Raw genomic sequence first — 23651 nt, forward strand, 5'->3', positions numbered from 1 at the left:
GATCATCTATATTCTGATGCCCTTATAAAGCTAATGTGCTGATTTTACGTTTTCAACCTGCCATGATCCCCCCCAATCCCCTCTGTTCCCTCCGGTTCCTCTTTCACACTCAAGTGAGGATCCGCTGCCGCTTTGATCACAGTCCCCCGTTAAAGGTTTAAAACGTCTCAATTCCTGATGATTGTTGGGGCCTCTGTGGTTTACTTTAAGCATTTCCCTATGCCCCCTGTCCAAATTCACTACTCCTAAATGAGGTACCCTTTCTCCCAAGCTTCCCATCCCTGCGCTGCTTTCAAGTTCCCCCGATTGGGTGCCGCAGCTGTAAGCCCTAGATTTTGTCTCCTCCATCTTTGTCAAGCCCATTTGCCAAATACAAAAAAGACCAATAAGCTAGGTCTTCATTGCTGCTCTCCAAAGTAATCCCCAGATCTCCCACTCTCTCGAAAATCAATGCAAAGGTTGAGATGAGGTGAAACTCCCTTCTTTAACTCATCGTGCTGGGAAGAGTCTTATGATCACTTTTTTTTTTTTTTTTGTAAGCGTCGTGGCTCCATGATGAAACTAATTGTCCTATTTCATGCACCCTAAGATTTGCAGCTTTTCGAATGTCCTTTAGCGCCACGCTTATGAAAACAGAGCAGCTGAAGACGCTGGCATTAGTCGTGAATTAAGGTGGAGCTGAACTAAGTTTATCCATAAAGAATCTGAAGAAAGACTCTAAAGCAAACTTTGAGCAGCAAAGTACTAACGACTGAGGTGACAGAAAAGAGTCATTTAACTTAGTGAGGAAAAACATAAGAGCATGAGCCTCCCTGCTGAACGCCTGTGCAACATTCACTCTTCTTTTACCTCCAACCTTGTCCATCCGTCATGGTGGTGACTGGCAGTGGTGATGGGTGCAGCATACCCACTCTGAAATTAGCTGCCTGGTGCATGTGATGATGAGAATGGCACGAGTGAACTAAACCAGTGAAGTTGGGTGGCTGTTAATCCAAAAACAGTGAGCTGAAGTGCACTGAAAATCTCTTTGGATTCCTTGTGATAAATACAACTTTTAACATTTTATTTGATTCATTGTTAACATGAAAGTTCACCCCTGTGCAGTCTCGCTTAAATGTCACCTGCAAATAATTTTATTACTGCTAAATTAAGCTGTGGGGTATTTTGTCTTAAAGGAAATTAAAACTCGACAGTTTGCATGAATCATATATAAAATACACAAGGTACATTGGGAGCTCCATGCAACAAATGCACCTTTCAATACTGAGATTTATATCTTCTACTTTTTTCATTGCTTTGTAATGTCAGCCTTTATTTTCCTGTGTAATGAGGATACTGGTGTTTCACAGATTTGTTGAGCGATGTTCTGCAATTCTTTGGAGTCAATTTTTTTGAAGCTGTTCTTTGCTGGAGGGGTTATGTTGCTCCATCTTTATCTTTAAAATACTTAAATTTTGTCCAGGTCTATTTTTATTTTTATTTATTTTTATTTTTTTTCTCATCTTTAAAAAGTCTTGTGTAATTTTAGCAGTATGTTTTGGATTGTTATTCCCCTTCTCCAATTCACAAGATGGGGAGTTGTCTTTTCAGTCCCTATTTTTATTCATGCACATCATTTATATTGCCAACTCTAAATGCTATCTCCTCAATGCTTGTCATCAAGCTCCAGCCTCCGTGCTTACCTGTTGGAATTATGCATTCACTGTGCTGGACAGGTTTGTGTAAACTATGAGAGTACAGAAAGAGCTTGCTTCTTTTCATGCTCTTCAGGAGAGTTTACTCTTGTAAAGCAAGAAATAAAACAAACCACACACTGAGGACTCTAGAAAACAAGCTACACAAGAAAATGTCTGGAAAGCTTGACTAGTGCAAAAAAGACAGTGTAGGGGGACTGGGGAGTGCAAGGCCGGAGAGATGTACATATTGAGGAGACTGCATGAGTAAATGAACATAGCTGTGGCACAAAAAGGGTGACAAACAGAACAAAGGCTGGAAGAAGACCAAAGTAAAGTGCAAGATAATCAGGGGTTTGAAAGGAAAAACAGGAAGTGACTTAACTCAGCAAAATGACACTGGTTACTGCTGCAGTCATGTTTCCACTGAAGACTCACAATTAGAGTTTTCTGTTCTTCCAGCAGTTCTTTTCCACATAGAACCAGGATGCAGTCCTGCATATAGATGCAGCCCATAGGTCAGCGTACTCACTTTTGTTATAGAGCAGCTTCAGTGGAGCTTTAAACACTGGGATGTAATATTCCTTTTGGATATCACCGACACAAGCAGCTGTGGTTCCACCAATCCAAACTGCTGCCTCTGCATCCGTGAGGTTTGGTTGAAAGAGAGGGGCTAGTGCTGGGACAGCAGAAATCCTGCCAGCTAGTCTTGGCTAATGTCAGCCTGATGGAGGCTCCAAACCAGTGGGGTGGGATGTTCCACTACAACCCTCTGCCCTATGGTCTACCATTATAATTAATATGTTGTTGTATCAAAGTTGAAGCATTTGCCTCCAAAATGTCCTGCGCCCAGCCCCCTTATTAAAGACCTGACCTCCAAGCAGCTGAAGGTTGCTCTGCAAACTTGGCACACCCCCGAGTGAAAACATCTGCTTTCCTCACAGGCAGGACCGCCACAGACCCCACGTCTCAGCTGGTTCCCACAGCCCAGCGAGAGAGCCCTTCCCCTGTCCTCACACACTGACCCCCACATTTATAACCCCACCCCCACTGCCACTGAGACCTCCTTAAGCCTTGGGTGCAGGCCTGGACCTCTCCATCACTTCACCCCTCCCCTGTCCACATGTAGCACTGTGCCAGTGTGGTCACTTTACTGCTGAGAAGACTGCTCCTGTCTTGTTATCCCCACATCATAGCCTGTCGAGAGGAAGGGAGGGACGGAGGGATGAGAAGGAGGGAAGTCATGGAGGGAGAGGGGAAGAAGGCATCTGCGCTGCTCCCACAAAGCGGCGACTGTTGGAACGCTGACAGAAGCATCTGTCATCTCCTGTCTTCACACATCCACCTGCTGTCCTAGGGCCCGACTCTTTCTAGCTTCATCTTTTGCTCCCTCCCACGTTTTTCTCCACCTTCCTGCCTTTCTGAGCTTTCATGGTAATTGTGCGAAGCTCTTGGACATCTCCTTTAGAAATCCCATACACTGAACAACCACCCCTTCTCACCTTTAATGAATTAGAGCTCCGAGTGTGAGTCCTGATTCTCTTAAATCTGTGACCCGTGCTGAAAACTTTCTTTTCATCTGGTGACTGCTTTCCACTATACTTTTTCATCTCTAATCATCATGCGCTTTCTTTGCCAAGTCAGTGCCAAATTAAGCCATATTTATTAACAAATATTGCCATGGTGTTAATGAATGTACTGACCTGTCTTGTGACTACTTTATCATTCTCCAGTGGTTCCCCTAACATGCTGAAGGGTTGCCAGCAGTAAGGGGAAAGATGCCAATCCATGTGTATGACACACACACACACACACACACATATAAAAAAAGAAAACACAAGCTCAAGGACACCATCACTCATTCAAGTCAGAGGAAGGTGCCCTTCAGATGATGCCACAGAGGAGTGTGCAAAAACCCAAATCAATGATTTCATCAAAGTTTGACAGAGATAAACCTTTGTAAATTTTCAACGTTACTCGTACTTACACTGAGAAATGGCAGACAGTGTTACTTGGCATTAGATTTTTTTCTTTTTGCTCCACATTAAGGACTTTTTTGGAGGTATAATCTTTTTTTTGTTCTAACAGAGAAGAAGAAAATGCATCCTGTACAGTTCAACTACCTGAAAGAACTGGACTCATCATTTCTTACTAGTGTATCTGTATATGGTCATTAAAAAAAGCTATTATCTCTATATAGGAGGTTATGTTGTTGGTAGTGTGTGTGTGTGTGTGTGTGTGTGTGTGTGTGTGTGTGTGTGTGTGTGTGTGTGTGTGTGTGTGTGTGTGTGTGTGTGTGTGTGTGTGAACACAACAGCTCAAGAAGTTTTGAATGAATTATGATACAGCAGGGCTGCAGAGTGGGGCCATGTTAACAATGCATTAAAATTTGGCTTACATCCACCAAGGTCAACTTAATGATTTATTGGCCAAAAATTGACAAAAAGCCTTATAACTTAGAAAGGATGATTCTTGTTGTGGTGCATATTGTCAACATATAGAAACCATAATAAAGATTTAAAATGCCACGCGTGCACTCTTCAAATACACACACAAAAAGCTTGATTGTACATGAAATATACAAGTGCTTAAACAACTTGCCAAGAACAGGCATTTTGTTGTGTGGATTTAGATTTTTTAATTAGTGTCATTTTAAATGTAAATGTAAAATATTCTGATGTTTTATGACATTCTGTTGTAACACTTTGTCTATTTAAAGTTATTTTTTTAAACCCCAAACAAGATTTTGTGGCTCTGCTCCCTCTTTTTTCCTCTGATTTCAGGTACACAGCCAGTGAACAATTATTCAACTCTTTTAACTAAATACAATTTGAAACATCACAGTATGATGTTGTGTGCATTAGACGTAAAACATCCTCCTCTGAAAATGGAACTGAAGTGAAAGCTGGGTATTATTTTTGCAAAATGTACCCAGAAGCTGCAGAAAACCAACCTCCATGTGTGCTTTTACACAACTTTGCAATAATATGTGAATTACTGATTTGTTTTCTTGACTAATCAGCTTCATTGTAACTATTCAGTATAATTCCACATATCTTTGAATGTCTCGTTTTAGAAGCAGGGAACACTCAAAGGTTTTCGCTGCTGATAAAACCATCATTTATGACACTGAACACCCCACATTCCCACAATTATCAGCTAATTGTAACAGCCCTACATCATTATGTAGGTAGCATATTTTTGTTGTTGTTGTTATTGTAACTGGTGTAGGTGATGCTTTGTCACAAGTCATATTTGAAGCTCAAGGTGAAGGACCAATGGCAGCTGTAGACCAGGTAGTGGAGCAAGTTCATGCTGTAAAATGCAGTTACAGAGATTAAACATACAAGTAAGAACAGATAAACAATAAGTAGCGGTGTGGCTAATGGGGTCATGAGAACAGGTGTGTTGGCAAGTGTGAGAGAAAGTGGTGGAAAGGTCTGAGGGCATCTAGTGGCTGCCTGAAAAACAGCAGGTCTAGAAACAGTTGAAGGAACGCATGAAGCTGAGGGAAACAGAGAGGCTGGAGGCAGGGATGGAGACACAAGTCCTTACTACATTAACTGCCTGCATTTCTTTTTAATTACATTTTATGTTTAAAATCTTAATCCACAAGATGCAAAAGCTTTTTTTTTTTTTATGCAAACACTTATTGCAGACATACACTCTTGCGACATGTATCAAGATTGTGGTTTTATTGTGCCTTCTATGGGTTTTGCATTAGGTTTTGCCATGCATTAGTCTGTTTTTCCTCCCACGTGCTAAACAAAATAAATTCACAATATTATCTCACTTGAAGACACAGTGCCCTATTTTTTTTCCATCGTTCTGACTGCTCCACTCAAAATGAGGTAAGATTTTATGGACTTTGTTTTTTCTATTCTTCTCTTGCTCACTGCAGGGAACCTCTCGGAGCAGCCATGCAACACCTCCTTCCTTTTTGGAAAACTAAGATAAAGTGCCCTAAAAACGTACTTATCTGTTTTACTTGAGTGAATATACTAAGTTTCTTTCCACCGCTGTACACAGTTTAAGAGTTTTCTGACGCTAATAAAGTAGTACACTCTTGTTTCTAATGCTTATTCAGCTCATGAGCTATCATATTAACATCAGAGCTCACCTGAGAGTCTGATGCTCATCTTTTGGGATCTCTGTGTGCTAGTTAAGCTACTCCATTTGTCTGTGGCATCTCCGTGGAGCCAAATGTTGCACTGCTCCCGTGAAATCCAGTTGTTTCCTTTCTGGGTTGTCTCATTGTCATGGCAGCCCAGAGGACGGCACTAAAGTAGTGAGGTGATTTTGAATGGCACTGGTCATATATAAAGTAGCTTCTCTCAGCATGTGCGAGGACGCTGCAAAGAAGAGAGGCAGGTTAACAAATGAGTGAGGAAGGATTGCAGGACTTTGTGGCCCTCAGAGACAGAGTGGGATGGGATGTTCTGCCAACACCTCGTCTGCCAGGGTGAAGGATACACATCCACACACACACACACACACACACACACATAAACACACACTGTCATCTCTCTATACCTTCATCCCCCGGCCTCCACCGTAGCTGTGTGTCTAAGCAGGAACCCCACTAAGCTGGCTGGGGTCCAACACCAAGGTCTCTCACCTCACAGGCTGGGCAGGGGGCCTGGTAGCTCCTGTGAGTTATTCCTGGGCATAGACCTGGGTTCCACCTCTCTCTTCTCCTTTGTCTCATCCACCCTCCTCTGGCCCACGCTGGCCTCCTCTTCTCCCTTAGCCCCCTCTCTGGGACCATGTGGCTGGTGCACCTGTCCTTCAACTATCAGCATCTTCTATTGTCTTTATAACACACACAGGCATGCGCGCACACACACTTAGATTTATGTACACCTGCGTATCTGTATGGCCACAAGTGTTGAGGTCACCTTCATTTACCTACATCGTCTGAGGTGTTATAATAGTATAAAGCACTCCAGAGCTTTGTGGATGACTTATGGAAAGACATTTTTCTCAGTCTGACAACTTTCCTTAAAGTACTTTTCAGCCTACATACATACATACATACATACATATATATATATATATATATATATATATATATATATATATATATATATATATATTTACAGTTTATCACAAAAGTGAGTAGACCCCTCACATGTCTGCATATATTTAAGTATATCTTTTCCTGGGACAACACAAAATGACACTTTGACACAATGAAAAGTAGTCTGTGTGCAGCTTATATAACAGTCTTCATGTAGAGCAACAATTCGTCTTTTAAGATCCACGGAGAGTTCTTTGCCATGAGGTGCCATGTTGAAACTTTCAGTGACCAGTATGAGAGAGTGTGAGAGCTGTACTACAAATATTGAACACACCTGCTCCCTATGCACACCTGAGACCTAGTAACACTAACGAGTCACATGACATTTTGGAGGGGAAATGACAAGCAGTGCTCAGTTTGGACATTTATGGGTGTAGTCTCTTAGGGGTGTACTCACTTTTGTTGCTGCTGGTTTATGGCTGTATATTGAGTTATTTTGAGGGAAGAATACATTTACACTGTTATATAAGCTGCACACAGACTACTTTTCATTGTGTCAAAGTGTCATTTTGTCAGTGTTGTCCCATGAAAAGCTATACTTAAATATCTGCAGAAATGTGAGGGGTGTACTCACTTTTGTGATACACTGTATATATATATATATATATATATATATATATATATATATATATATATATATATATATATATATTTATTTATTTATTTTTTAAATGCAGAATCAAACAAGAGATGTTTTGATTTGTGAGAAGAGCTGAAACAATAAGTAATTTATATAATCATATTTGTGTGTGTTATATATATATTGGCTGTAGCCAACTTTACAAAGGGGTGAATATGCTGCTCTCCAGCATTTTATCACTCTTAATTAAATTGCCCTCGGATAACGGTGAAGCCCAAAAACTCATTTCAGAGATTTGTTTTATATTTTTGGTCATACAAAGCTCAGGTAATTAATATGGAGATTTAAAGAGCTAATTGATCAATAAACAGTTTTGCGGTTGATTGAAAACGAGAAAATAACAGCCTGTCTAAATTTAGTCAGTAGAAGAGATGAGCTGGACACTAAAAAAAAAGAATCTACTTTCCTCCAGTAGTTTGTAAGATGCACTTTAGTATTAAATTACTCATAGTACTCATAGTGATAAGCTTTCTAATGGGCATGTAATGAAATGAAAACCAGCCAAATTTAAGTATTTTTTGCTCTAGTACTTCTAATATAGTCAGGATTGCTTTCACTCGATGTGTTAGGCTTGAATTTTCCACTGGGGGTCACTAAATGCAAGCGAAATTGAGTCAGGACGTCAGAGAGCACATTTCCAAGTGATTACTACATCACACAAACAGGATTCTTCTTTAAGTAAAACGAGAAAACGAAAGGTCATTTGGTCTCGCAGATAGAATAAAATAAGACTAAAATATATTATCCCTAGGTGAGAGACAAATGGCAGCCGCAGCATCAGGACCAGCTGCCGACCTCCCACTCTGATTCTCTTCTCACGAACATGTAAGTGATCTGTTGGACCAAAATTACCGATGATTGTGAATATTTACAGTTTGTGTTTTAAGTCTGGCCCGTGTAAGTTTCCATAGCTACAACTTTGAGCGTGACTACATTTATCGGTTTAAGTTGTGGTGCAAAAGCGCATGCGTAGATGTTAACGCCCACTTTAGCTGCATCCATCCCAAAAAAATTTTAGTGTTATTAACTGTCAAATGCATGGTACACTTGACTCCAACTAATCATCACAAAGATTTCTATTAATTTTAGTTATCTTAAGTGCTTTGGTTTGGTTCATTACACAAAGAAAAGCGCAGATAGTGGCTTATAATTAAAACGGACTCCCCCCGTTCAGCAGGGTATTGGTACAGTCTATCGACGTCCTGCGCGGGAGCGGAAAACGTGCATCCGACTGTGCGGAAAAGGAAAAGGAGCACTTTGTTTTCTTAGTAACATTTCTGATATATTAACGATTCACGGAACCGCAGCAAATAGCCTGCTTTCTTGTTGACGTCTCTACACACCAGAGGTCAGTGGAAGGAACTGTTTTGTTTAGGATTAACCGCTAAAAGCTCGCTAGCGTGTCGGTTTGTTGACGACGCGTTTCGCTTTGCTTGCATCGCTGGTGCGTGTTGAAACTGGCTTTCACTTGTTTATAGGCAGCGGCGAGATTATCCTGAGAGCATTCAGTAAGTGTATGTAATGCATGGGTGTTTTATCACAGTAAACGTCACTGTCATATTTGAATGAACTGTGGACTCCAGAGGATGTTGGCTGTGGTTAGGGGGAGGGGCTTTGAGTGAAGGTTTCCCATCGATGAAAAGATGCATCACAGCGTGGTATGTTATAATAATGTAAGTTAATTTTTACTCAGTTTTCCAGCTTGGTAATACGTCCAGCATGGCTCGAGATTGGAAGCCCGGTGATCTGATTTTTGCCAAGATGAAGGGTTATCCACACTGGCCTGCAAGGGTAAGTGCGGGGCTTAATCATGGGCAGACACACAAATAAGGAAGATTATGTGCAAACACTCAAGTAAATAAACCACAGTATTTACACCTGTAATTAAACACCCGCTTCTTCGCCTGTCTTTGCCAGATCGATGAAGTCCCTGATGGTGCGGTGAAGCCATCCAACGTCAAGTTTCCAATTTTCTTCTTTGGCACCCATGAAACGTTAGTAACAGGCAGCTTGTCCGCTCCTTTAGTTTGATGCATTTCACAGTGCACCTGCTCTGCATGTTTCACTTGGTCTGAATGACCCAAAGACCTTAAACTGCGTGAACTTGTAGATATTTACAGAGGTGTCCATGCAGTAGATGACGCATGTCACAGATTGACAAAAGTGTAGAATGATCCATGTGACCTTTTCATTGTATTTATAAGTCATTGGAATGACAGTAAGTGGGCTAAAGTGGTTAAGGAGGTAAATTTTGTTTATTATTTTAAAGGTTTTAGAGACCTGCCTGTTTTAGCAGTGTGTGTACTCACCCCACTTTATACTACATAGCTTGCTAAACATTGGGTGCTTTTACAAAGTATTAAACATACAAACACCTTTTCCTACAGTGCATTTCTTGGCCCCAAAGACATATTTCCATACCTCCCTAACAAAGAGAAGTACGCCAAGCCTAACAAGAGAAAAGGCTTCAACGAAGGATTGTGGGAGATCGAGAACAACCCAAAAGTAGAGCTTACCGCACCCAAGGTATGTCTGCCTTTTTCTTTCTCTCTTCTCCTAATTCCAGCATTTATCCTACAGACATCGACCTTAAGGTTGGATTGACTATACTTCAGAAACTGCCTGACTTTTTATTCTGCACCCACTTGTATTTGCTACCAAAAATAAGTGGGTAAAAGTAGTCTTTAGCTGCCTGAAAGCTCAAATACGGTTTGTTAACAGGAATAGGTTATGTGATATTTGTTTAGCTTTAAAGATGTTAAAACTCAACATATATTTTTTAAAAGGCTTTAAACTTTTGATATATAGAAATTAGGGGTGGGACACGATTAAAAAAATTAATCTAATTAATTAGGAGCTTTGTAATTAATTAATCGAAATTAATCGCATTTTAATCACATTTAAATATTTACCATGATAAATATTAATTTAAGTTTGGTTGATGAATGAAGCTTAAACTTCAAAATGTTGTTTATTTTCCCACCAGTCTACTACACAGACCAATGAAGGGTGGAAGTGCTCCTGTGATAAGCAAACTCCTGAAATTAAAGTTAAGCATCATAACTGGATAGTTTTATTCAACATTAATGTCTCACTTAATATAGTTGGAAATTAATCATTCTCTCAGCTGTATTCCTTGATGTTGAAATGTGTTATGCTTGTTTTAACAGCTTATTTTGAATTAAAGACTTAAAATTAAACCACAAAAAGGAGAAAAAGTTCGTTCTCCGTTTAACAGCTGCTTTTACACAGCTGTGCTTCGCACTCACGGTTGCTAGGCGACATGAGCTACGCAGAGGTGACGGCAGGCGACGCTGATATGAAGGCTAGCCGCTCACTTCCGGCCTTTGCGGTCTTCGTGGGCTGCGAAGGACGTGGGTTCGAACGATGCGGCCGCTGAATTTTTGACATTGTGCGTCGATATAATCTGTATGCCGGGAACTCGTGCACTGAGAAACGTTCCGGTGCAAAGTGCGATTAAAATGCGTTAAAATTTTTAATTCGTTAATTTCCCCGTAATTAATTAATCGAAATTAACGCATTAAAGTCCCACCCCTAATAGAAATACTGGTTGGTGTGTCTCATATTTAGCTATTTCCATCTGCCTCGTTCAGATTATCTGACATTACTTGATGTGCACAGCCCCTGTTGTTCCCGTGTTTTTGTAGGGTTTTTTTGCCCAGTTGTCTCAGTTAACCAATTTTTTTTTTTTTTTTTTTTTTTTTTTTTGAAGCCGGTTCCCCCTCAGTCTTTTGCTGAAAAGGATTCAGACAGCAGTCCAGAAGGAGAAGAGGATGCAGACGACAAGTTGATGAAAGCCAAAGTAAGTTTTTCTGTTCGGAACCCCCATAACAGACTGTATGTCATTTCACTGCACTCACATTCTGCTTGTTAGTCCCTGTGTTGTCAGCTTTTTTTTTTTTTTGCAAGCCCTCAAGTCTTCCCCTGTCTTCCTTATAATGAATACCATGTGACTGCAGACAAAGCTTTACAGAGTATTGTTATTCTTTGATAACTGATCCAGAGATTTTTATGCCAACAGTTGTGAGTGCAGCAGACGAATACGCTAACTTTTCTCCCTTTCAAGACTCGTTTACCCCACCTCGTTGCATCCTATGCTGTGTCTTGGGTGCATTCAGGTTCCAGGAAGTGAGGCTGAGCAGGAGAATGAGAATGAGAATGAGGAGGAGGAGGAGGAAGGGTCTCTGATCTCTGAGCAGGGTCATCAGAACCAGGATGTACGTACTTTGCATGTTGTGATGCTCTAAAGCGGTGCAGGTCATCCTGTTCTTTCTCCATGTGGAAAGCATGTGACACTTAGTTGTTTTAGTTAATTGGTCGGTTTGGGGTTTGTTTATTTTTTTCCGTTTGACTCAAAATTCTTGTTGGTGGCCACAAAGTTTTTTTTTGGTGCTGGATGTTTCAGTTGGAGAGCTTGGTGTGGGTTTTGTTGTTTTTAATGCTTTTGAGGCAATCACTGGTTTAGAAACGTATCGAATTATGTGAGAACGCAGTCTCTTTGTTTTCAGTTGATAAAAGAATAAGTTCAGGTAAGCATAAAGGCACCAGTGAAAATGACTGTGGATCTAACCTCTTCACCTTTGAGACCCAGCTCTTCGTGTGGCTATAACTAAAATACAAAAAGGGTGATTTCTTGTTCTCTTTCCACCTCTTTGAGACCAATCTGACATCATGCTGCAGCGCTTTGCATTTTTTTATTTTTTCCTATCCATGTAATGCATAAATCTACTGTTTGCAGTTAGTTAATGGTATTTTATTTTGCATGGCTTTCTGTGTACTTTGGAGAAAGGTAAGTCGGGACTCCTGTATTAAATTAAAATACATTATTTTACTATGACTGCAGGATGTTAATGACTCACAAGTTGTCCCCCATTTCTTTACTAAATTTCTTTACTAAATACTGATTCATACTGAAATTTTCTGATTCATACTGAAATTTTCGTACCCCAGAAATCTCATTGATAAAGTCACATTTTTGTGTGTGCTGGTGTTCACAATGGAAGATGAAAATTCTTATAGTGGGGGAAAAAAACAAAATAGTGAACAACACTCTCTGTCTGAAGTTTAATTAACAGTGAAATTCTAAAGTATGTTTTAAGGAACTTGGACACATCTGTAGTGAATAAAACACTGACATATTTAATGATTCATAGGGTGTCACATTATAGGTGTACACTAGATGGTGCCACTGATCCCCCAATCAAAGATGGACTGATGCTTTTTTTTTTTTTCTTCACCTGAGAACATTTAACTGTTTGTTCTCTTCGTATTGCTGTAGCTTTTCTTCTTATATTAATGGGATTATGACGAAAGCTTAAATTTGGTGTGATTTGTGATTAAAATGATTGAATTGTCTCAAATTTTAGGACTCTGCTCACAAAGAATCAACAGATGTACCCAAACCCAAGCGAGGAAGAAAGAAAAAGGTTAGTAATGACATCAGATGGTTTAGTTTCAGAGAAATACTACAATAGCAGGAGATTATTATTTGTTCTCTTTGTTTTTAAATGATGTATTTCTTCTTTAATTTCAGAGCGAAGCTGATCAGGAGAATGACAAAGATGATGCACCAGCCAGTCCTGTTAGTCCTTCAGGTAGACTGTATATCCAGTTAGAAGCTTATTAACATTTGTTACTATGGTAATAAGTCAGATTCACAAAGACAAGAGATGGAAATACATCATGTAGCCAGTATGATATATACATAAAACTTACTGGCATCCATTAATGATGCATTTTTGTAGGGCACTGGACAACTCTTCTTCATAACTTCTGCATATAATTTTTTTGCTCTCTGTGTCTGTCTCTATTCATGTGATTTAGGTGGAGAGGGCCCTAAACGAAGAGGCAGGAAGCCCAAAAGTGAGAAGTTGCTTTTGCTTCAGCAGCAGGAGCAGCAAGGCTCTGGCAGTGAAATGTAACTACGTGATTATGAACAGACACTGTGCAAAATCCATAGACACAAGATGTTGATATTTTCTGTGCACAGCGTTTTCCGGGGCTGTTTGTTCAGGATGATCTGTGCCTGAGAGAGCAGACCCTGAAACTGTGATTTCACTGACCGTTAAAACCACACCAGCCCAGCGTTGATGCAACAGATGCATTTTTCTCTTTCGTTTTAGGGAGACTGGCGAGTCGGACAAAAAGCGAAAGAGGGCAACAGAGGACAAGTCCCAAAGTGGAGAGGAGGAGAAGAGGAGGAAGAAGGAAGATGGTAAAGGAAAGGACACAGAGGTGAAGGAGCCCGAAACTAAGAGGAAGAAGACCAAGGATGACAGTTCCTCTGGCTCTGATGATGAAGAGGTAAGTGTCCACTCCCCAAATATGTCTATACAGTTAGTGTCTCCCATTGTGTCATCATTGTTTCTAATAGAGATATAGTAAACATGCTTTCATATACCTGATTTGGGTCTTTCTTAATCTCAGAAAAATAAAGGCATAAAGAAACCGCAAAACGCAGACATGGACAAAGATGTGCGGCGGCGGAAAACTGATGAATTGAGAGAGTAAGTTTATATACATCAGAAGCTCAGAGCAACAGTTGACCCGATAGCCAAGCGTTCAGGGTACATACCTCATAAAAATTCTCACAGTATCACTTGGTTTGTTTATAACTCGTTACACAAGAGGAGTGGGTAGATTTTTGTCTGAGAACATGTGGTTGATTTTTATAGCTTATTAGAAAGCACAGGGGGGGGGGGGGGGTAATGAAAATGTAATCATGTGCTTCTTAATCCTGGATAGAGGTGTAACAGGGTGTGCATATTGTTGTTTTTTAGACCAGGTAGAGATGACGAGAAGAAAAACGAAGAGAGGACAGGAGCCAAAAAAAAAGGTAATATAAAAAAAAAAAAAAAAAAAAAAAGCATTCAAAAGTCAATGTTGGTCATTTACTTTAACCATCAGTTTCAGCTGATTAAAACATTTTTTGGGACAAGTTAAGAGTACGTTGTAAGCGCAAATAGATTTTTTTTTTTTTTTTTATACACAGTAAAGTTTTGTTTAAAGTTGTTTAAGAGTAATCGTGTTTTCTTTCTTCAATCAGAAATGTCAACTGACTTGAAACTCCAGAGACTGCACAGTGAAATCAAAATTTCACTGAAAATCGACAACCCTGTAAGTTCACCATCACTCAGATCTTAATCTCGTCCATATTCCTCTTCACACAACTTTATGAATTTATATTTTCCTGCACTGAGCTGATGAAGACAAAAGGTTTGAGATTGTTTCATCCAAAATGTCCATAAAATGCTGTGAAATTGAAAGCAGCTAGACCTCAATCTAAAAATACTTCTAAAAAAAAAAAAAAAAAAAAATCAAAGGAACACTGAAATGACATTCTTGTATGACAACTTTGGGGCACGCTCCTAAAGAGATGACGGATGGTGTCCTGGAGGATCTCCAAGATCTGGACCAGGGCATCACTGAGATCTTGGACAGTCTGAGGTGCAACCTGGTGGCGTCAGATGGACCAAAACAAAGTCCCCGAGGTGTTCTCTTGGATTTAGGTCAGCCAAGTGTCGGGGCCAGTCAATGGTATCAATTCCTTCATCCTACAAAAACTGCCTGCATATTCTCGCCACATGAGGCCGGGCCTTTGTCGTGCACCAGGATGAACCCAGGACCCACTGCACCAGCGTAGAGTCTGACAGTGGGTCCAAGGATATCATCCTGATACCTGATGGCAGTCAGGATGCTGTTGCCTAGCCTGTAGAGGTCTGTGCGTCCCTCCATGGATGTGTCTTCCCAGACCATCTGACCCACCAACAAACTAGTCATGCTGAACAATGTTACTGTAGCATCCCTAGCTGAATGATGGGTCTCTTAAACTGATGGTTCACAGAAACTTTATTGAAGACGTAGTTCATTGAAACTTTTCAGTGAACACACCTCTCTTAAGGAGCTAGGGACAAACAAAACAAAATATTACCACCCTAATCTGCACAACATTAAATTTGAGCTTTTAAGCGTGCCTCCTTTCATATCTCAACTACTATATGACATATAAAAATTAGGCTTTGTCACCGGAAAATAAAAATACATTTATGACAAAACTTCAGCACACCCAATTCGCTATAATAGGTCAACTTATTTGTACACACAAACTGTCTGTTAAATAACATGATTCCATGTAACCTATTACATGAAAATAAACATCGAAAAACCTTGTGTTACTGTCAACCAGGTACTTAGTAACATAGGCAACATTCATATTTTCTCTGCTTGAGGCACACTGTGTCAGAAATCTGACGTTACTGCTGAGCCCTCTTTCTCAGGTTAAACCATGGATTAAACATTACATATTTGTAAAATGAATATATGTGAAAATACTGCTTAAACATGTCTGACCTTTTAAAGATCATTTACAGTTATAGTTTCTTCACAGCTTCTCCAGAATCTTTCACATCTGTCACATGTGCTCAGGGTGAACCTGCTCTCCTCTGTGAAAAGCACAGGACACCAGTGGTGGACCTGCCAATTCTGGTATTCTATAGCAAATGCCAGTCAGGCTCCACAATGCTGGGCAGTGAGCACAGGGTCCACTAGAGGATGTCGGGCCCTCAGGCCACCTTCATGAAATCTGTTTCTGATTGTTTGGTCAGAGACATTCACATCAGTGGCTGCTGGAGGTTATTTTGTAGGGCTCTGGCAGTGCTCATCCTGTTCCTCCTTGCACAAAAGAGCAGATACAGGTCCTGCTGATGGCTTAAGGACCTTCTATGGTCCTGTCCAGCTCTCCTAGAGTGACTGTCTCCTGGAATCTCCGTGCTCTTGAGACTGTGCTGGGAGACACAGCAAACCGCCTGGCAATGGCATGTTTTGATGTACCATCCTGGAGGAGTTGAACTACCTGTGCAACCTCAGTAGGGTCCAGCTATCGCCTCATGGTACCAGTAGTGACTCTGACCCTAGCCAAATGCAAAACTAGTGAAAAAACAGTCAGAAAAGATGAGGAGGGGAAAAATGTCAGTGTCCTCCACCTGTAAAACCATTCCTGTTTGGGGGGTTGTCTCATTGTTGCCCCTCCAGCGCACCTGTTGTTAATTTCATTAACACCAAAGCAACTGAAATGATTAACAACTCCCTCTGCTACTTAAGTGGCCAGATCAACATCCCAGAAGTTTAAGTGACTTGATTCTATACTCTGATTTAAAAAAAAAAAAAAGTGTTCCTTTAATTTCTTTTTTAGGCAATGTATTTTACCATAGTCACATACTTTTCTCGTCATGGTTTTATTGGAGTATTTAAAGTATACCAAAATGCTTAATATTGTCATAATATTGTGCTTTTATTGACAAAAATGTGGGTATCTTAAGGTGAATTACCCTGTTAATCCATCCTTGTTGTTAATGCACTCATTATTCAGTCATTTGGGGCTCACGTCTGCACATGAGCTAAGTTTTATTTTATTTTGGCTCAGTTTTAATTGGGCTGTCGAAACTGTAATGGCAGGTTTACTCCTTTCTGGTACACTCATTTGATTAAACACAAGTCTGTTTGCTCTTAATGCTCAATAATGAACCAATATGTAATGCAGAAAACATACTCAAGTTTTTGTTTTTTTTTTCTGCTGTCCTTTTTAATTTATATTTTGCTCTTTTTTTCTTCTTCTTCTTTCCATGCCACCTTTATCCTTGGCCCTCCTTGCCTTTAACTCACTAGGATGTGAAGAAGTGCTTGGATGCATTAGATGAGATTGGCGCCCTTCAGGTCACAACCCAGCACCTACAGAAACACAGCGAACTTATCGCAACACTCAAAAAGGTAATAACATGAAGCAATCTCATTTTGGGTCCCGCATCAGCATCCAAGTCACTCGTTGAATGGTAATCCCCTTTTTTCTTTATTCATGTTCTAGATTCGCAGATTCAAAGCCAGCCAGGATATCATGGACAAGGCCACCATGCTGTACAACAAGTTTAAGACCATGTTTCTGGTTGGAGAGGGTGACTGTGTGCTCAGCCAGGTGCTCAACAAGTCTTTAGCTGAACAACGACAGCATGAAGAAGCAAAGAAAGGAGCACTGAAGAGAGTTGAACAAGCCAAAGAAAATAACTCAGGTACAGGTCATGCTCCCTTCATGCTCTCTTTAAGCTGACTGTTTGTTTGTATTGTTTGAAAATGCAAGCCCAGTTTTGCAGTAGCTGTTTTGCATGCAGATGGTCATTATGCAGTTATTTCTGTATATTTTTAGACACTTCCAACATTTCTTTAAAAGCTTTTTAGCTTTAAAGAAATTAAAGTTGCAGTTATATGATTAATATGGGCTTGAAATAGTAGACTTTCAGCTTTAATTGGAGGGACTGCATAAACATTGGATTGCATTCATTTTTAGATACAGTTCCCTCTTTTGAGAAATTCTCTCTAGTTCTGTTTCGTGTAGAGGTTTTGGGGTTTTTTGTTTTGTTTTTTTCTTGATTAGTTTTTCACATTTTTATTTAAAAGTTGTTTGTGTGACTAAACAGCATGTGGTAAAAAGTAAAAGACTGCAGAAACATAACAAATCCATCACATATAACGGGAACATCATGAGTTTTCAGGTCAATAGTTTTGGTATTTTTTTGGGTCATCCAGCCAACATCGAGCTAAGTCTGCCATAAAGAGACATCTTTGTGAGAGAAAACTGAAAGTTCAGATGGTTCCAACCAGTGATCAGTCTCAACAATAGAAAGACCAGATTATACTTTGTGCAAAAAAAAAAAAAAGCCAGACCAGATTTTAGAAACGCATTCTTTGGACAGAGTAAGCCAAGATCAACCTGCACTTGGAGGATGGGGGAAAAACCTTGGAACAACTTGTGACCAAAGCCCACTGCATCACCTGTAAAACATGCTGCAGGTGGGATGATAAATGGTTTCCAATAGCTCCGACCCAGCAGTGTTAATATTAAAGAACACAGAAGCAGCTGGATACATTTGAAGTGTTTCAAAAACCTGTTCATTTTTGCTTACCATGCTGGTAATTTTAGTACTTAATTTTGTTATGTGGGGAAGTAGCTAAACATCCATCAGCTTCATCAGTATTTGGGAAAGTGCAGTCATTTTTTTGTGCGATTGCTTTTACTGCTCTCATTTTAGCATCATTGTGTTGGGTGGGAGATGTGCGCAACACTTTATTAAGATAGACCACAAACAATATCACTGCTTGATCGAACCTGTAGCATTTCACCGTCTCTTACCTTCTGCTTAAGAAACCTTTATTTCTCTTTGTCGTCCTTCCCTCTCCTAACAGTTCATTTAAGATCTTTCATAAGGGCTGAGATGTTTTGTGAATAACTTTGATCTTTATCAGGTTTTGATCTTAATCTTAAAGGGTTGATTCAGTTAAAATATAATACTAAGAATTCTGACACCAGCAACTCCTTCTACTGGAATGCTTTATATGTGGCCCTTGGCACTTGTGTCATCTGTCCTATTTTATGCGCCCTCACATCATATTAGAAAATCTGCTTGAGGTATTGATTATTTAAGGTTCTCTCTTTGTAGTTGAGTGGAGCTTCTTGTTTCAGCTTAACATTTTGAGCCAAAGAGGCCACGACTCAGGCAGTATTTTTATCAAAGTGCCTGCAGTATTTTAATGGTTCTTTTTCTGATGCTGCTGCTCTAGATCCCGGGCCCTCTCTGAGCCCCAGCCCCTAGTGATGAGGGTAATTACAGTGCAGATGTAAGTTAGACATCTATAAGTTATTTTGATGACATTGTTATTAACCACATGGCAAAAAAAAAATTAAGTCAGAGGGTGAGGTGAGGGGATAAAGTTGCATTAAGGACTCTCTGCTGATTATTGTAAATTCATTATGAATTACAAACACACTTAAAAATAGCAACCAGTGAACAGAGACATTGATGCTCTGCTATCAGGTTTTTTCTCCCCTTCCCAGAGGATGTCACAGGATCAATGTGGTTTGCAGAAATACTGATTGTAATTACCACATCCTTGCTTGAAAATGCAGTACTACTATCAAAATCTGTCTTTATGAAAGGCCTTCTTCTTTTAAAGTGCAAAGCATGCCAAATAGATAGAAAATCATATTTATATTTGCAAGGTCCGGACCGGTCATGTGCCATCACATGCTCCTGTGAGCTCTCCTAGCTGTCATGGCTCAGGTTGTGTAGTGATGATTGTGTTTGACTCAGCCTGTGTGTCTCTGCCAAAAGACAAAGTGACAAATGGCGATGTCAGCCCCGAAGAGAAGAAGCAGGAGACGGAGAGAGAGAAGCTTCCCGAAGACACTTCAGCAGGAGAGAATCACAGGTAGTTTAGAAAACACAGTGCATGATTGTGATGCCCTCACACCCATAACGCCCTCAGTACAAACTGTGTCAGTGTAAATCAGTTTAATGCATTAGTGCTGCTTACATAATGCATACACATAATGTATACTGTATTTTTCGGACTATAAGTTGCTCCGTAGTATAAGTCGCACCAGCCAAAAAATGCATAATAAAGAAGAAAAAAACATATATAAGTCGCACTGGACTATAAGTCACATTTTTTGGGGGGGGGGGGTCATTTGATAGAATCCGAGGCCCAGAGCAGACGTTTCATCTTGAAAGTCAATTTAAAATAATAATGGATTAAAGAACAGGACGAATAGGGTTACGCCTACATTATGCTAACATAACACATTCAGCTACATGACGCATAGACAACGAACTGAGTACGAGTCTGGTATGTTAACATAACATTTACAGTTATTCAGATAACCATAGCATAAAGAACATGCTAACAAGTTCACCAAACCATCAGTCCATTGAATTCTTCATCCTCGGTGTCACTTCTAAACAACTCCGCACACTCCGTAGACGAAGCGCCGCTTCCTCTTCTGTGTCGCTTTCGTCAGACTCGTCGTCGTCAGTTGCAGTTCCAATTATTCCGGCCTTTCTGAATCCTGACAGGATGGTTTCGGTTGTCACTGAAGCCCATGTTTTGTTGATCCATCCAATGACTTCCAGGAAAGTTGGGTGGCGCATTCTCCCAGTTGCCGTGAAGCTGTGCTCTCCATCCATCATCCACTGCGCCCACAGGTTACGCAGGACTGCCTTAACGCTCCAGTTCACAGAGATGTCAAGTGGCTGGAGTATTTTGGTTAATGTGTTAATAATTTCAAATATAAGTCGCTCCGGAGTGTAAGTCGCACCCCTGGCCAAACTATGAAAAAAAGTGTGACTTATAGTCCTGAAAATACGGTATATAGTTTTCAGGGCAGTGGTGTGCATGTTTCAGGAACAGATCCTTTAAAAGAATATTCATCAGTAGTTAAATTATAGATTTTTCTCTGTGGTTCAAAATATAATATGATCATCTTTGCAGGTGCAGTGTGTTATCTGCCCACTCTCACCTCCTCTGTGAGAGTCAACCAAGTCAGAAAATAAATTAAGGAAATCTTGTAGAATACTGTTAAATGAAATTTTCTTATTTCCATGACAGAATTAAGTCCCTTAGCTGCTGATTCCTGCTCATGCACTTCGGTATTTGAAAACACATTAGAGTTTATAGTTTACTTTTAAAAAGAGGCATTTATTAGGGAATATCTGACAGATATTTGATTTTCAAAGGGACTTGGATGGATGGATGGATATCAGTAAAGTATAACATTGTAATTCAAATCTGTCAAATACACTGCTCAGAAACTTAAGCAAACCCTTGATCATCACAGTATGACACAAATGCAATAAACCCTCCAAAAAAAGGGTATGGTTTTGCTCTCTCTATATTCACTGGGTTTTCTCTAGATTTGCTTTTTGTTAGTGTCCTTGTCACTGCTGGTAGCATGATATGGTACCTACAGCCCATTCAGGTTGCACAATTTGCTGTGTCTCAGCACAGTCTCAGGACTGTGGAGGAGATGCCAGCATACCGTAGAAGGGCACGAGCCCAGCATCAGTACTGGTTTCTGCTTCTTTGTGCAAGGAAGAACAAGAGGAGCATTGCCAGAGCCTGAAAAAAATGACCTCCAATGGGCTACTTGTGTGCATATGTGTGCTAGAATCCACGATGTGTCTAATTGAGGACCTGACATACTTTAGTGGGACCTGTGCCCACAGCCCCAGCACCTTGCAGCTTGGTTGGCTCAAAGATGAGAGCAGGTTCACACTGAGCTCGTGAGACAGATGTGAAAGAATCTAAAGATGACATGATGAACATTACGCTACCTGCAACATCATCCAGTATGACTGGTTTGACAGTAGGTCAGTGATTGTCTGGGAAGGCATGTCCTTGGAAGGTTAGACCTCCATGTTGGTCAGCAGTATCCTGACTGGTGTTAGGCACAGGGATGAAATCTGACCCATTTTCAGACCTTTACACTGGTGCAGTCCAGGACAATGCAAAGCCTCATGTGGCCACAGTGTGCAGGTAGTCCCTGGATGATGAAGGCATTGACCCCATTTGACTGCCTCTCGTGTTCTCACTCCAGACACGAGTCCAGTTGAGAACCACTGGAATGTCATGCAACATTGCCAAACAGTGCCATTACTGTCCAGGAGCTGATTCAGGTCTGGGAGGCGATCCCCCGGAGAACCATCCACTGTCTTGTTGGGAGCGTGCCCAGACGATGTTGGAAGTACATACAGGCACATGCGGGCCAAACGGCTGTGATTTAATTTTTTAACTTGGACTTTTGGTATGATTTTGAATCCAGCCCTCAGAAGGGTTCATGATTTTTGTTTCCACTGATCATAGTTAGATCATTTTGTTCTCAACAAAATCCACCGTGTACAACAGTAAAGATTATAACTTGAATATTTAATTCATCAAAATCTGATGTGTGATTTTAAGTATTTCCTTAATATTTTTGAACAGTGCATTTTTAGACCCAAGTGGAGGTCTATGGGGCAGAGCACACTAGGGCTACATGAGCCATAAATATTGGAAAGATCAATTAATTACCTGTTGTTTTTCGGTCATTTAATGGGTTTTACTGAAAATAAGGAAACATAAAATGTTAACTTTTAACCCTGTGCATTTGTTTTTTGACTGTAGTGCCCCTAAAACTCAAGAGGAGTCCACTTGAGTGTCCCGCAGGCCGAAAGAAAAAAGATTTGCTGCTGTACTTAAACTGGACTGCTCTCCTGTCCAGTTCATGACTGATGACCACTGGTTTCCAGTTTGATAGTTTTTGTCTGCATTGCTGCTGATAGTTTTCATCAGCTCACCCCCAGGATCATGACTGATGGCATATTCTATTTTTTTATACTTTCTGTAACCTTTAACTTCTAGACACCTTATGCTTAGACGCATCTGTTGAATATTAGTAATGACACAACTTGTAAATCTGCAACATTGAACTTGTCAAACAGTAATGAGCATGAGAGTGCAGGAACCATTTGGTCCCATTTTTCAGCTGGTGGATATGGTTTTGATTGTTCAAACATTTACCGAATCAACAGACTGATCTCGGCCTCACAGATTATGTGAAGTACAGACGATATCTGTAGTTAGAAGCACCTTCAATATGTCTAATAGCAATAGTTGTGTTAACAGCATGTTTCATAAATGTCGACTTCAGATGCATAAACACCTAACTGTGGAGTTTGCCAAAGTTTCTTACAAAGAATATTCTTTTATTTCCAGCCATGTTCGGTGCCTGTTTTATGTTTTTGTTTTTTTAACACAGATGTAAATAAGAGTATTTTTGTGCCTGTCTGTCAACCTGTTTCAGCATCTAATAATAAAGTGGTAGCTGTAGTACAATTTTTGTCTTTAAAGCTCATATTGATAGCACATATACTTTGTGATGATATCAAACAAAGATTAGTCCACTTTCTGTCATCTGGATTGTTCTTTGATTCTTCTTTGCCTGTTTAACCGTAGCGGTTATTGTAGGTCATGCTGCTGTTTGTTGTTGCCATAAAAAATAAATGTGTTGAACGTGCACTTAACTGGCTTCATTCTGAAGGTATCTGAGTAAACCAATGGATTTATTACTTGTATTTGACCAAGTGGTCAGTTTCTTGAAATGCATAGACTTCTATAATGTGTAGTACTGTGCAAAAGTCTTGATCCACCCTCATTTCTTAATATTGTGGGAAAATGGGAAATAATTGCACTGCAAACATACAGAGATGCAGTATATAAGGCAAAACAAGAGTTTGTACAATGCTAACAAACTTAAAAGCCAATGTTTGGTATGACCACCTTTATTCAACACAGCCTCAACAATGAAAAATGAATCTGCTGCCAATCGGATGCTTTCGCATGTTGGATCAACATCTGATGGTATTTTTTTTTTTTT

The 23651-nt window shown here is 40.1% G+C and overlaps 1 protein-coding gene across 4 annotated transcripts; it reads left to right on the forward strand.

The window, feature by feature from the left end:
- Positions 1-8604: 8604 nt before the first annotated feature.
- On the forward strand, positions 8605-23298 carry psip1a (PC4 and SFRS1 interacting protein 1a). Of its 4 annotated transcripts, none has more exons than XM_030740748.1 (17): positions 8605-8741; positions 9087-9184; positions 9311-9387; positions 9781-9919; positions 11127-11216; positions 11533-11631; positions 12781-12840; positions 12948-13008; positions 13238-13331; positions 13537-13717; positions 13841-13920; positions 14194-14249; positions 14460-14530; positions 17078-17179; positions 17274-17475; positions 19573-19669; positions 22400-23298. In XM_030740748.1, the coding sequence occupies exons 2-17, from the start codon at positions 9113-9115 to the stop codon at positions 22428-22430; spliced, it is 1512 nt and encodes a 503-aa protein (XP_030596608.1). In that variant the 5' UTR covers positions 8605-8741; positions 9087-9112; the 3' UTR covers positions 22431-23298. The 4 variants fall into 4 exon arrangements, with proteins under 4 accessions (XP_030596608.1, XP_030596624.1, XP_030596634.1 ...); XM_030740764.1 differs by lacking the exon at positions 22400-23298 and adding an exon at positions 21834-22373; XM_030740757.1 differs by lacking the exon at positions 8605-8741 and adding an exon at positions 8774-8901.
- The last annotated feature ends 353 nt before the right edge of the window (positions 23299-23651 follow it).

The sequence above is a fragment of the Archocentrus centrarchus genome, chromosome 1, assembly GCF_007364275.1.
Source record: "Archocentrus centrarchus isolate MPI-CPG fArcCen1 chromosome 1, fArcCen1, whole genome shotgun sequence".
Taxonomy (NCBI): Eukaryota; Metazoa; Chordata; class Actinopteri; order Cichliformes; family Cichlidae; genus Archocentrus; species Archocentrus centrarchus.

Coding starts and splice junctions, on each gene's coding strand:
- psip1a (XM_030740748.1), top strand. CDS start 9,113: ATGGCTCGAGATTGGAAGCCCGGTGATCTGATTTTTGCCAAGATGAAG. Junction 11,632..12,780: donor AGGGTCATCAGAACCAGGAT/GTACGTACTTTG, acceptor CTCAAATTTTAG/GACTCTGCTCACAAAGAATC. Junction 17,476..19,572: donor AGCCAAAGAAAATAACTCAG/GTACAGGTCATG, acceptor CTCTGCCAAAAG/ACAAAGTGACAAATGGCGAT.